At 40.3% G+C, this 15,099-nt stretch overlaps 1 protein-coding gene across 3 annotated transcripts in view; it reads right to left on the minus strand.

Annotated features, from left to right (window-relative positions):
- The window catches only part of KLF8 (KLF transcription factor 8), a 369,048-nt gene extending 356,622 nt beyond the window's left edge, over window positions 1–12,426 (minus strand). For 2 of the 3 annotated variants that reach the window (XM_067722393.1, XM_067722392.1), the window contains exon 1: window positions 11,795–12,381. Coding sequence is in view for 1 of the 3 variants with exons in the window: in XM_067722391.1 (XP_067578492.1) it covers window positions 11,795–11,821 (27 nt within the window). In the remaining 2 variants the exon portion in view is untranslated. Of the gene's footprint in view, window positions 1–11,794 lie in introns of all 3 variants that reach the window. The other variant, XM_067722391.1, reaches the window with a different exon arrangement.
- Between the last annotated feature and the right edge of the window lie 2,673 nt (window positions 12,427–15,099).

Below are 15,099 nucleotides of genomic sequence, written 5' to 3' on the forward strand. Positions count from 1 at the left end.
GGTCCCATCTATACTATCACCAAAGGCAAAGAGTTCTCTAGCCTCACCTTTCTCTAACTCTACCCCATCCCCCTCTAACCTACATTATAATGATCCTCATTACCTGCCTTTGATTATATGGTTCTTCCTGCTTAGAATATCCTTTCCCCTCCACTCTGGCTAACCAAATCTTACCTATACTTCAAGGCTTCACAGAGAAAATGAATTGGGTATCATGCTATGTATAGGAGCTTACCAAAAAGAGAGGGATGGAATAGAAGGAAAGGTGGAGGTGGATTGGCACAGGTTGTAAGAGGAAAAAGAACATTTATGGAAGTCCTGATAGCATGAACAAAGACATGGTGTTTGTGAAAGACCATGGCATGTTCGAGAAGTAGCAGTTAGTTAAATGTAACTCCTGTGATAAGGAAAAGTCACTGGCCATAAACATGAAAGGTAGGTTGAGGACAAATTGTGAAGTGTCTTACTAAAAGACAGGGATTTAATCTTGTAAGTGATGGGGAGTCTTTGAATAATTCTGAACATAGGATTATCTAGATAAAAACATGTATTTTAGAAATATCCTAATATGTAGACTAGATTGGAGTTTGTATTAGTTTGCTAGGACTACCACAAAAAAGTACTAAAAACCAGGGGGGCTTCAACAACAAAAATTTATTGTCTCACAGTTCTGGAGGCTATAACTCTGAAACCAAAGTGTCATCAGAGTTGGTTTCTCCTGAGAGCTCTGAGAGAAGGATCTGTTCTAGGTCTCTCTCCTTGGCTTGCAGATGGCTGTCTTCTCCCTATGTCTCTTCAGATCATCTTCCCTCTATGAGTCTTTCGGTCCAAATTTCCCACTTGTATAAGGATACCAGTCATATTGGATTAGGGCCTGTCCTAACTACCTCATTTTAATTTGATTACCTCTGTAGATACCCTGTATCCAAATACAGTCACATTCCATGGTACCAGAAATTAGGACTCCAACATATTTTGAAGGACATAATTCAACACATAACAAAGCCCATAGAGACTGGAGGCAGATTAAACAACAATAAAGGAGCTATATTAATAGGCCAGGTCATACATGATGAAAAATTAAGCAAAGACACTACAAATAGGGATGGAGAGGATACAAAAATTCAAGAAGCAGAATCTAGACATTAAGGAGAAAGAAGAGTCATAGATGACTCTAGGCTTTATTGTTCAGTTGATTATGTGACTGTTGGTCAGGGATAGAAATTGGCATGTTGGGGTTTGATGATGAATTCAGTTTTAGACATATTAAATGTTTGGTGTCAAGTTAAGATGTCTAGTTAACAGACAAGTAGGTGGGTCCAGGCTCAGAAAAAGCGTTCAGTTTGGAGATGCCAAGTTGTCATACAGGCCTTCATCAGCATATAAATGGCAGTTGAAAATCTTAAGTAGATGAGATGACCCAAATAAGGAGTATAGAGTAGCAAGATAAGAGAATGAAAAAGACAATCAAAGAGGTAGGTGGAAATCCAAGATAGAGTATCATCACAGAAGACAAGGAAGGGAAGGCTTTAAAGATGGAAGGAAAGTACAGCAGCCTCAAATGTAGTAGAATCAATATGTTGAAAACCTAATGAGAGAGCACTTGACATGACATTTAGGAGATCTTCAGGTAACTCTTGCAAGAGCAGTTTCAATAATGATTTAAATGGAAACTGCAGAAAAATAGGGTGGTAATTTGAGTAACTGTTGTTAAAGAAAGATTGATTTAGTGAAAAATGTGTTTGCAAGATAAAGATTAGGCAGTAGAGCATAACAGTGAAGGTGTAGACTTTATTTTGGGGTTCAAATCTCACTTCTGCTACTTCCTAGCTGTGTAAACTTGGGCAAGTTGCTTGATTTTTCTATGTCCCAAATTCCCAACTGAAAAATTGGGAAAACAATGGTACTTACTTAATAGGATTGTTGTGAGCATTATGTGAATTGATAAATGCAAAGTGTTCAATAGAGGGCTTGGCACAGAGTAGGTGTTCAATAAATGTTAGGTATATTAGGTGGGAATGGTTGGATGGGTGTAAGAACCAAAGAAGAAAAAGAAATTAAAGAAGATTGGAGAGAAGGAAGCTGATGGAACAACTTCTCAGAAGGTATAGGAGAGAATGGATACTCTTTTGCTTACTAGCCATGTGACCTTGGGTAAAGTACTTTACATTCCTAGGCCTCAGTTTCCTATTCTGTAAAATGAAGATGACAATAGTGCCTACCTCACAAAGCTATTTTGAGGATTAAATGAAATGATACATGAAACACACTTCCCTACTGGGAAGAACTTTGGGAGAAGAATGGTGTATAACCTACATGAAATCATGTGTTCCAGCAAGACTGAAAATTTAAAAAAAGTTTTCAAGTGAATAATTTTCAAAATTTCATGCTAGAGTAAAACAGTTACATCAGTTATACAATCTTGTGATGTTTCCTTAAAAAGGTTAAGCATTCTTCTAGTGCTAATAAATTTATTGTGATTTTTAAAATATGTATGCTGAAAATACTTTTTGTATTTCAGTAGTTTCAAATGTGTTTGAAACTTTTTTCAGATAATTGTTATAAAACAATAGTTAGTATAAAATTAAATTGTATTAGTTGACATGAATTCAGCAATAAGCTTACTAATTTTTTTCCAAAGTAGTATTATTATCCAAATCATAAAACATAAACCATCTTGATTGTGTTAAGATGAACAATTGAAGATTCATCCTCTTATTTTTTTTTTTCTGAGAGTTTTGAGGAAGGATTGCAAGGTTTTGTTTTGTTTTGTTTTGTTTTAACATCTTTATTGGACAATAATTGCTTTACAATGGTGTGTTAGTTTCTGCTTTATAACAAAGTGAATAAGTTATACATATACACATGTTCCCATATCTCTTCCCTCTTGCGTCTACATCCTCTTTACTAGACTAGAATTTTAAATGTGATAATTATTGAATATTTATCTTCTTTAAAAATGCCTTACTATCTCACTCAGAATAAAATCCAAAGTATTTACAAGGTCCTATATGATCTGGCCCTCTCTGTCTCTCTGAAATCATGTCCTACCACTCTTTTCCTCTCCACTCCAGTGATACTGGCCTTGCTATTCCTTGAACACACCAAGCCTTTACTATTCTAATTTCTCTGTCTAGAATACCCTTCCCTTGGGTATTCTCATGGCTGGCTCTCTCACTTTATTCGTTATATTCTTAAATATCACCATATTGGGTGGAGTCACGATAGCAGAACAGGAGGACGTGGAGTTCGCATAACCTCACAACTAGGGCACTTACTAGGTGCTGGTGGGGGACCTTGGACACCTAAGGGGACAGAAGGAATCCTCGTGTGACTGGGTAGGATGTGGGGGGGTGGAAGGAGGAGAGGAGGAATAGGGGATGCAAGATGGGACTGGTGCCCCTGAGGGGTGGCTTGGGGAGGGGAGGGGTTCCCATGCTCGGAGGGGTCCGCTCATGGTGAGGGGATCAGTGGGGATGGGGAGAGACCTTTGGGGGATGGGAGGAGAATGCAGCCAGCATATCCCCCACCTGCTCAGGCCCCAGTGAGCCTGCTGTGGTCCCAGTCCTGAAACTCTGCCTCCAGAGCACCCTCCAGCCACACAGTTCCTGAGCCTAAGTCTCCCACTCAGGCCTCTTCCAGCTTTTTCTTTTTGCTATTGTGGTTCTGTTTTGCTTTGTTGTTTCATTTTTATATTTTTTATTCTTTGTTATTGTTCTGCTCCCTTGTGTTTGTTGCCATTTTTTCTTTCTTTTGCCATGCCACATGGCTTGCATGTTCTTGGTTTCCAAGCTGAGGGTCAGGCCTGCGTTCTTCTGGCAGGAGCACTGAGCCATTGGGCTAACATGAACTTCAGGCCCCAGGGAATATAAATTGGTGTGAGCTCTCCTGGGGGTCCTCATCTTGGCACCAACACATGGCTCCACCCAACTGCCTGTAAGATCCAGTGCTGGACGCCTCAGGCTAAACAACCAGTAAGACAGGACCACAGCACCACACATCAAAACAAAACAAACAAAAAAGAGACAAAAAAAGTTACAGATGAAGGAGCAAGGTAAAAACCTACAAGACCAAACAAATGAAGAGGAAATAGACAACCTACCTGAAAAAGAATTCAGAGTAAAGATAGATGATGATGATGCAAAATCTTGGAAATACAAAGGAGGCATAGATCAAGAAAAATACAAGAAACATTTAACAAGGACCTAAAATAACTAAAGAACAAACAAACAGTGATGAACAGCATGATAACTGAAATGAAAAATACACTAGAAGGAATCAGTAGCAGAATAACTGAGGCAGAAGAATGAAAAAGTGAGCTGGAAGATAGAATGATGGAAATAACTGCTGAGGAGAAGAAAAAAGAAAAAATGATGATAAGAAATGAGGACCATCTCAATGACTTCTGGAACAAGATTAAATGCACCAATATTCGAATTATAGGGGTCCCAGAAGAAGAAGAAGAGAGAGAAAGTGTCTGAGAAAATATTTGAAGAGATTATAGTTGAAAATTTCCTTAACATGGGGAAGGATATAGCCACCCAAGTCCAAAAAGGGCAGAGAGTCCCATACAGGAAAAACCCAAGGAGAAACACACCAAAAAACATACTAATCAAACAAACAAAAATCAAATTCAAAGAAAAAATATTAAAAGCAGCAGAATCCCCACAATGTTATCAGCTGATTTTCCAATAGAAACTCTGCAGGCCAGAAGGGAGTGGCAGGATATATTTAAAGTGATGAAAGGGAAAAACCTACAACCAGGATTACTCTACCCAGCAAGGATCTCATTCAGATTCAACAGAGAAATCAAAAGCTTTACAGACAAGCAAAAGCTAAGAGAATTCAGCACCACAAAACCAGCTCTATGACAAATGCTAAAGGAACTTCTCTAGGCAGGAAACACAAGAGAAGAAAAAGACTCACAAAAACAAACCCAAAACAATTAAGAAAATTGTAATAGGAATGTACACATTGAAAATAACCTTGAATGTAAATGAATTAAATGCTCCAACCAAAAGACACACACTGGCTGAATGGATACAAAAATAAGACCTGTATGTGTGCTGTCTACAAGAGACTTACTTCTGACCTAGGGACACATACAGACTGAAAGTGAAGGGATGGAAAAAAGATATTCCATTCAAATAGCAATCAAAAGAAAGCCAGTGTAGTGATAGTCGTATAAGATAAAATAGACTTTAAAATAAAGACTGTTACAAGAGACAAGGAAGGACACTACGTAATGATCAAGGGATCAATCCAAGAAGAAGATATAAAAATTTTAGATATTTATGAACACAACATAGAAGCACCTCAATACATAAGGCAAATGCTAACAGCCATGAAAGGGGAAATCAACATTAACACAATAATAGTGGGGGACTTTAACACCCCACTTACACCAATGGACAGATCATCTAGACAGAAAATTAATAAGGAAACACAAGTTTTACAACACACAATAGACCAAATAGACTTAGCTGATATTTATAGGACATTCCATCCGAAAGTGGCAGAATACACTTTCTTCTCAAATGCACATGGAACATTCTCCAGGATACATCACATCTTGGGTCACTTATCAACCCTCAGTAAATTTAAGAAAATTGAAATCATTTCAAGCATCTTTTCCAAAAACGATATGAGATTACAAATCAAGTACAGAAAAAAAAGGAAAAAAAACCCCCAAAACATGGAGGCTAAACAATATGCTACTAAATAACCAAGAGATCACTGAAGAAGTCAAAGAGGAAATCAAAAAATTCATGGAAACAAATGACAATGAAAACATGACGACCCAAAACTTATGGGAAGAAGCAAAATCAGTTTTAGGAGGGAATTTTATAGTAATACAGTCCTACCTCAAGAAAAGAGAAAAATCTCAGATAAACAACCTAATCTTACACCTAAAGCAACTAGAGAAAGAAGAACAAACAAAACCCAAAGTTAGTAGGAGGAAAGAAATCATAAAAATTAAAGCAGAAATAAATGAAATAGAAATGAAGAAAACAATAGCAAAAATCAATGAAACTAAAAGGTGATTCTTTATGAAGATATATAAAAATGATAAACCTTTAGCCAAACTCATCAAGAAAAAAACTGAGAGGATTCAAATCAATAAAATTAGAAATGAGAGAGGCGAAATTACAACTGATATTGCAGAAATACAAAGGATCATAAGAGACTAAAACAAGCCAATAAAATGGACAACCTGGAAGAAACGGACAAATTCTTGGAAAGGTACAACCTTCCAACACTGAACCTAATAGAAATAGAAAATATAAACAGACAAATCACAAGTAATCAAATTAAAACTGTGATAAAAAAATCTTCCAATAAACAAAAGTCCAGAACCAGATAGCTACACAGGCGAATTCTATCCAACGTTAATGAGGAGCTAACACCCTTCTTTCGCAACTCTTCCAAAAAACTGCAGAGGAAAGAACACTCTCAACTCACTCTATGAGGTTACAATCACCCTGATACCAAAACCAGTCCAGATATCACAAAAAAGAAAATCACAGGCCAATATCACTGATGAACATAGACGCAAAAATCCTCAACAAAATGCTTACAAACAGAATCCAACAACACATTAACAGGATCATACACTATGATCAAGTGGGATTTATTCCAGGGGTGCAAGGATTTTTCTATATATGCAAATCAATCAATGCGATACACCATATTAACAAACTAAAGAATAAAAACGATATGACAATCTCAATAGATGCAGAAAAAGCTTTTGACAAAATTCAACACCAATTTATCATAAAAACTCTCCAGAAAGTGGGCACAGAGGGAACCTACCTCAACATAATAAAGGCCATATATGACAAACCCACAGCCAACATCATTCTCAATGGTGAAAAACTGAAAGCATTTCCTCTAAGATCAGGAACAAAACAAGGATGTCCACTCTTACCACTATTATTCACCATAGTTATGGAAGTCCTAGACATGGCAATCAGAGAAGAAAAATAAATAAAAGGAATCCAAATTGGAAAAGAAGTAAAACTGTCACTGTTTGCAGATGACATGATAAATAGAGAATCCTAAAGATGCTACCAGAAAACTAGTAGAGCTAATCAATGCATTTGGTAAAGTAGCAGGATACAAAATTAATGCACAGAAATGTCTTGCATTCCTATACACTAATGATGAAAAATCTGAAAGAAAAGTTAAGGAAACACTCCCATTTACCACTGCAACAAAATAATAAAATACCTTGGAATAAACCTACCTAAGGAGGCAAAAACCTGTACTCAGAAAACTATAAAACACTGATGAAAGAAATCAAAGATGACAAAAACAGAGGGAGAGATATACCATGTTCTTGGATTGGAAGAATCAATATTGTGAAAATGAATATCCTACCCAAAGCAACCTACAGATTCAGTGCAATCCCCATCAAATTACCAATGGCATTTTTCATAGAATTAGAACAAAACATTTCACAATTTGTATGGAAACACAAAATACCCCGAATGACAAAGTAATCTTGAGAAAGAAAAACGAAGCTGGAGAAAGCAGGCTCCCTGACTTCAGACTATACTACAAAGCTACAGTAATCAAGACAGTATGGTACTGGTACAAAAACAGAAATATTAATCAATGGTACAGGATAGAAAGCCCAGAGATAAACCCATGCACCAATGGACACCTAATCTATGAAAAAGGAAGCAAGGATATACAATGGAGAAAAGACAGATGCTTCAATAAGTGGTGCTAGGAAAACTGCCCAGCTACATGGAAAAGAATGAAATTACAACACTCCCTAACACTATACACAAATATAAACTCAAAATGGATTAAAGACCTAAATGTAAGACTGGACTCTATAAAACTCTTAGAGGAAAACACAGGAAAAACAGTCTTTGACATAAATCACAGCAAGATCTTTTTTGATCCATCTCCTACAGTAATGGAAATAAAAACAAAACTAAATAAATGGCACCTAATTAAACTTAAAAACTTTTGCACAGCAAACAAAATCATAAACGAGACAAAAAGGTAACACTCAGAATGAGAGAAAATATTTGCAAATGAAGCAACTGACAAGAGATTAATCTCCAAAGTATACAAAGAGCTCATGCAGCTCAATATCAAAAAAGCAAACAACCAATCCAAAAATGGGCAGAAGACCTAAATAGACATTTCTCTAAAGAAGATATACAGATTGCCAAAAATCACATGAAAGGATGCTCAACATCGCTAATCATTAGAGAAATGCAACTCAAAACTACAATGAGTTATCACCTCACAACAATCAGAATGGCCATCATCATAATATCTACAAACAATAAATGCTGGAGAAGGTGTGGAGAAAAGGGAACCCTCTTGCACTGTTGGTGGGAATATAAATTGATAGAGCCACTCTGGTGAACAATATAGAGGTTCCTTACAAAACTAAAAATAGAACTACCATATGACCCAGCAATTCCACTACTAGGTATATACCTTGAGAAAACCATAATTCAAAAAGACACATTTACCCCAATGTTCATTGCAGCACTATTTACAATAGTCAGGACATGGAAGCTACATAAATATCCACCAATAGATGAATGGATAAAGAAGATGTGGTAAATACATACATTGGAATATTACTCAGCCATAAAAATGAATGAAATTGGGTTATCTGTAGAGATGTGGATGGACCTAGAGACTGTCATATGGAATGAAGTCATTCAGAAAGAGATAAACAAATATTGTATGTTAATGCCTATATGTGGAATCTAGAAAAATGATACATATGAACCAATTTGCAGGGCAGGAATAAAGACGCAGACATAGAAAACTGACATTGGACACAGTGGGGGAATGGGGGGTTGGCATGAATTGGGAGATTAAGGTTGACATATATACACTACCATGTGTAAAATAGATAGCTAGTGGGAACTTGCTGTATAGAACAGGGAGCTCAGCTTCGTGCTCTATGGTGATCTAGATGAGTGGGATGAGAGGCAGTGGGAGGGAGGTCCAAGAGTGAGGGGATATATGTATACATATCGTTGATTCACTTTGTACAGAAACTAACACAACAGTGTAAAGCAACTGTACCCCAATTTTTTAAAAATCACCATAACAGAGAAGCCTTCCTTGACTGTTCTATATCAAACAGCTCTCCGCAGTCCTTTCTCTCATCTTACTCCTACCTGACAAAAACCTTTTGCTTATTGTCTTTCCCCTCCACTAACACACGCTCATTAAAATACAGTCTCCAAAAAGGCAGGGGACTTGTAGACTCTCCAGTCTTGTGCAGTGATGGCACAGAGTAGATCGTCAGTAAACACTTGTTGAATGAATGAATTAATGAATCTCATAACACAATGTACTTTTGTATTGATTCCTTTGTCTATCACAGGTCCTTACCCTTGAAGGCTGAGGAAAAACTAGGAAGGAACTCAGACCAAAGTAAATGTAGGGGTGAGCTGTACTAGTCTAGGCAAGAACAGCCTAGCCCACCAGATCCTGGCATTCCACAACGGGAGTTGGGGGTCAAAAGTACTGTTTGTGAAATAGAGAGTGTCTGCAAGGTGTCCTTTTTGCAATTATCCCTTATGAATCCCTTTTGCCTCTGTGTAGACAGAAATTATCTGCAATCCCAGGAAGCAGAATGAATGACAACAAACTAATTGCTCTGGGAAAGCCACTTGAAGCCTTTGGAGAAGGATTTCTATTGTTTGCCTATAATAATTGTTAGTGGGTTCATAAACCTTTCATTGTCCTAGGAAGTGAATAACCATATTTCATCAACCATATTTTATGACAGCTATATCCTGCTGCTATATCCTCTCCCAAAGAAAAAACAACATGAACGCAAAGGGACAATCAAATATTAAAATGGAAGCACAGCAATACCTAACATATTCCATGCTTACTAAATGCAGGAGGCTGGCTGTGGAGTCAGCACATAGTTCCTTTCCCACCCTCCACGCCAGGGTGTGGATAGCAGAGTTCAGTGTGTGTGACATGTACAAGTGGCTCTTTGCTCTAGGACAAGATTGTACTCCCACTGATGAAAGTAACCAGGAGAGTTCCAGTTGAATTCATGTTTCCTTTGTTTTTAGGACCCCATAGACCAGGGACTTTAGAGAGAAAGAACACTAAGTGAGGCTTTCTTCTTTATCTGAATCCAGTGGATTCAACGACATGGCCATTCAGAATGTCATTTTAAGGTTTTTAAAACCAGTTGAGACGAGGGATGGAGGAAGGTACTTTAGCTAAATGTTGCTGAGAAACCTAGAATCAACACAGGCCCTTGATGGGAGTTGACACCAGAGATGCAATGAAACCTAGCACATTAAAGAAGGGAGGGTCTTTGTGCCTTGCATGTGTAATACCAGAGACAGCTGAACTGGTAAGTTGCAGAGCGCTGGAAGTTGTGGCATTCCATTGACCAAATAGAAATAAATACATACATACATATAGACAATCCATACCTTAAAAAGAAAACCCAGAGTGAAATATTAGACCTAAAACCTTAAACAACATGTTTTCATCTCTTTGACCTGTGGGATATCATTAGGCTCCATCCAGACCTGCCACCCTCCAGAAGCAGAAACATGAGAAAAATAAACTTGGAAGAGATGCCACTGATCTGTTTGAGGCCTTCTAACAAATTTCCACCACACCAGTTCTTTTATTTAACGGCAGAAGGGAGCTGGTGAAGCCCTCCTCCCCAATACAATCTTCCAGACTGTACATGGACGTGTGAATGACATATTAGCCAAGGTGGCCTTGGCTTCCCTATTGAAGCATCCTGCCCTTCTTTCTTTGCATGCCATTTTGACTTGAGCTCCTATCTCTTCCAGCTGGATCTCCCAGTCACTTGGGCTTGGGTCTATGGATGTGGTACTAAAGAAAAGACAATAAAGATGAACAGTGGGAACTTTCACGTGACACATACTTGGTAAATGTTGGAATCAAATTCAACATTCATCTCTAGGAAGAAACCTTGGCCGTCAATCTGTTAAGAAAGGAAACACCACTCTACATGGTCTTGACATATTACAGACACTCAGAAGTGGGATCAGCCACAGGCAATGAATCCGGCACTTGATAAATATTTGTAGAATAAATTATTTTTTCCAAATCTTCTGCAATGCCATGGCACCTCTCAGGAAACAGAAATTTTCCTCTTGAGCTATAACTGCAGAGCCTATTGACTCTTCAGTTAACTAATGTGCAACTTGGCAACATTGCCCAGGATGCACCTCCTGAGAATCAACTGGATATTAGAACAAGTTTGGAGGCTGGTATGAGGAAGAAAAACTGTCCTCTCTGTACAAATTCCCCCAACACATGTATTGTCATAGTAAGGTGAGTCAGTGCCATCCTTCTCAAAATCTAATTTCCAGGATCTATTTCCCACAGTTGAACTAGTGCACTGTCCCTTTAAGAAGCCAGGCAAGATGGAGCCTTCCCAGCTCACGGTTAGAAGCTTTAAGCAGCCAGATAGGGATGCTGGAGGGTGAGAAAAAGAAAGGACGCCTGGAAGGGATAAGTCAAGGCTCTAAGGACAGGAGAGGAAATCAAGGCTCTAATCATACAATCAGCAAACTCTGAGAGTACCTATCCCGTGGGTGGCAGCTCCCCTAGGCTTTAAAGCACCACCCCTCCTCCGCTCCCCTCCTTTTCTTACCCCACCCTACCCTGACCCACCCTCCGGATCCTTCTTGAAAGAGTCTCTTTCAGTAAGGTGGCTCTTTCCCCCCGCCAGCGGAGACCCCAGTGAGGGTGGCAAAAGGAAGGGGAGGGGTGAGGAGGCAAAATGAAAGGGACTTACTTTCGGATTCTGCGCCTCCAAAGGCATCCTCTCCTCCCAGCCCCGGGCCAGGCCGACGGGGCGGGGCCGGGGTTGAGCTGGTGGACTCGGGGTCCTCACTCCCTCGTACTACAAACCTAGTTCAGTGGAGAGTTAGGGTGAATGGGCACCGACTAGGGGCGGTGTACACTCGATTTTAATTATCTCAAAAGGAGACAGAAGGGTTTGAGAGAGTCGATCGGGGTAGGAATGGAGGTGAGCTCTAAAACCCTCTTGTCCTCCCTTTCTGGCTAGCTTCTCCCGCCTGGCATTAGCGATATCAGGGGCTATGGTTTTCTTTTTTCTTCCTTTTGGTTTCTCCCAGCTGCCTGTCCCAGACCCCACCCAGCGGCTCCACCCCATCCACTGCTACACATTCTGTCAATCACCAGCCCCTTTAAAGCTGCACCGCACAACTTGGGTTTTCATCTCTCTTTGGCGGGCAGAGAGAATCACGGGGCTCCTGGCACTTCCAACAACCCCTCCGACCTTTCTGTTGAGTTTAGGAAGCTGAGGTTAGTTGCTAGTGGCGGCCTCCTCTCCCCCTCTGCCCCGAAGCTTGCACAGTCGGCTCCACCTGAATTCCTTCCGGCGGCTAGGACACCAAACCCCACCCCATCTCTTTTCTTTACTTTGTTTATGGTAAAAAGTGGTTCCCTAGGCTGCCAGATCGCCAAGAAAGTTCCTGCAGCGCCCTCATTGGCGCTGCCCACTCTCGTACAGTTTCTGTACTGAAGTGGCTACAGCAGATTTCCTGTTCCTGGGGCCCCTCCGCTTTGCCTGGCCCGATGTGCTCAGTCTTCTCTATCTCTCATTGTGTAAATCTCCAGGTTTACGAATAGAATCGGAGAAGAGAATGTGGGGATTCCCAGAAATGTGCTTCATTCCTCTCAACCAAAACAACAGTCCTATGCCAGTGCCCCATTCCATAACTAGGCTGCTCAAAGTTGGAGAAGGGCCCTGAGGTCCCATCCACAGCTATTAGTGGAAATCCAGAATGACCCATCAGAAATCATAGTTAATTCCATTCTCCATTCCAGTTAATGGGAACACCTGGTTATTCGGGTCAAAAATCTTGGAGCCACCCTTGAATCCTCTTTTTCTCTCGTGTTTCACATACAGTTCTTCAAAAAATCCTATTGGCCCTGTCTTTAAAATTTGTCCAGAATCTCTCACCATTTCCTAGTCCAAGACACCACCATCAATAGATCCAGCCTCTTTGACTTGATTTATAAAAACCTTGTTCACTCTCCTCTAGCAACACTGATCTCCTTTTTATTACAATATGTTAAGATCTGTCCGACCTCAGGGACTTTGCACTTCCTTTTCTTTCTATCTGGTTGTACCCATGGTGGGCCCCTATATCCTTCAGATCGCAGGAAAGGGAGATTAAAGTAGCTCAGATGGCCCAGGCACTCTCTGTGACCTAATCCCTTTTTATTTTATCACAGCACTGATCACAATCTAAAACAATCTTAGATGTGTGTTTGCTTCTGTGGTAAAATGTATTTCCCACTAGAGTATAAGCTCAGTAAGAGCAGGGACTTCATTTATTTTGTTCTCTGCTCTGTCCTCAGCACACTGAACAGTGGCTGCCGTATAGTAGGAGCTCAGTTAATATTTGTTGAAAGAACAATTGAAGGCAATTTCTTCTTTTTTTTTTTTTTTTTTTTTGCGGTACGCGGGCCTCTCACTGTTGTGGCCTCTCCCGTTGCAGAGCACAGGCTCCGGACGCGCAGGCTCAGTGGCCATGGCTCACGGGTCCAGCGGCTCCGTGGCATGCGGGATCCTCCCAGACCGGGGCACGAACCCGTATCGCCTGCATCGGCAGGCGGACTCTCAACCACTGCGCCACTAGGGAAGCCCGGCAATTTCTTCTTGTATCTATCTGGATGTTATCTGTTTTTAAACAACAAACAGGACTTCCCTGGTGGTACAGTGGTTAAGAATCTGCCTGCCAATGCAGGGGACATGGGTTCGAGCCCTGGTCCGGGAAGATCCCACGTGCCGTGGAACAACAAAGCCCGTGTGCCACAACAACTGAGCCTGCGCTCTAGAGTCCACAAGCCACAAGTACTGAACCCGCACACCACAACTACTGAAGCCTGTGCGCCTAGAGCCTGTGCTCTGCAACAAGAGAAGCCACTGCAATGAGAAGCCCATGCACCGCAACGAAGAGTAGCCCCTGCTTGCCACAACTAGAGAAAACCCATGTGCAGCAATGAAGACCCAATGCAGCCATAAATAAATAAATAAATTTATAAAAACAAACAAAAAAGACAGCAGAGAATTGCACCTGTTGTGAACCACTGGCCCCATGTATTCTCTTAGAGCATCTGGATACCTTGTCTCTGGGCTGTTAGCAATGGTAGTTGGAGCAGTAGTAGTGTGCTTTTAGGTTGGCTTTTAGGGTTTGCAGCTGATTGCTGAGGGTTAAGTGTTCTTAGTTTTGTCAAGTCAGTGCTAGGGAGCATAGTTCTTGAGGGGCTGGTTCATCTGAATTAATAGAATCTTTGTCTTTAGATGTGTTCCTTTTTTGGAGTCAGATTATCTGTATATGCTCTCTTGTACCCCCAAGGATGTATTATTAACTCATTGGATTCCCACAACCTCCCTATGAAGTAGAAATTATTATTATTATCCTCATTTTACAGGTGAGAAAACAAAAGCCCAGGAAAATAGAGTGACTTGCCAAAAATCACACCCCTAGGAAATGGTGAAACCTAGGAATTGAACCAAGGTAGTACAGCTCCAGATATACACACTTTCCCACCACACACTATACCTATTTCTTAAACTAAACTTATAATCAATCATGATATTGGGAAGAGCAGACAACACAGTTTGCTGGATGTTAATTGGTTAAAGAGGAAGGGGAGCAGCTGAAAATAGATTCATTGGTTACATAAAGGAAGAAGGATGATTTGAACAATTCTGTAAGCTGTGACTTTTATGCAAGGTCATATGAGGCAGCCATTTCCCTTTTCTAGCGGAAGGAGCTAGGGCTGTTTATCTTCAGGAATAGAAAACTCAGGAGGAAAAGAATCCTGTCTTTTAGCCCTGTCTTAAGCTGTCATTGGCACATCCTTGATTGCTTATCCATCATGTGGTCTAACCTCAGCTATGTCTGTTCATAGAAGCTACTTCAGCTCGGCCCAATTCTCTAGACTTCTGACCATGGATGATAGATACCTCTTGCTAGGTTGCTACCTATACCTGAGCACAATACCCCAGGGAGATTTGAAAGATTCTATAGTTATGTTCTCAGCACAGTGCTAAGCACTGTA

Source organism: Pseudorca crassidens, chromosome X (genome assembly GCF_039906515.1).
Source record: "Pseudorca crassidens isolate mPseCra1 chromosome X, mPseCra1.hap1, whole genome shotgun sequence".
Classification (NCBI taxonomy): Eukaryota; Metazoa; Chordata; class Mammalia; order Artiodactyla; family Delphinidae; genus Pseudorca; species Pseudorca crassidens.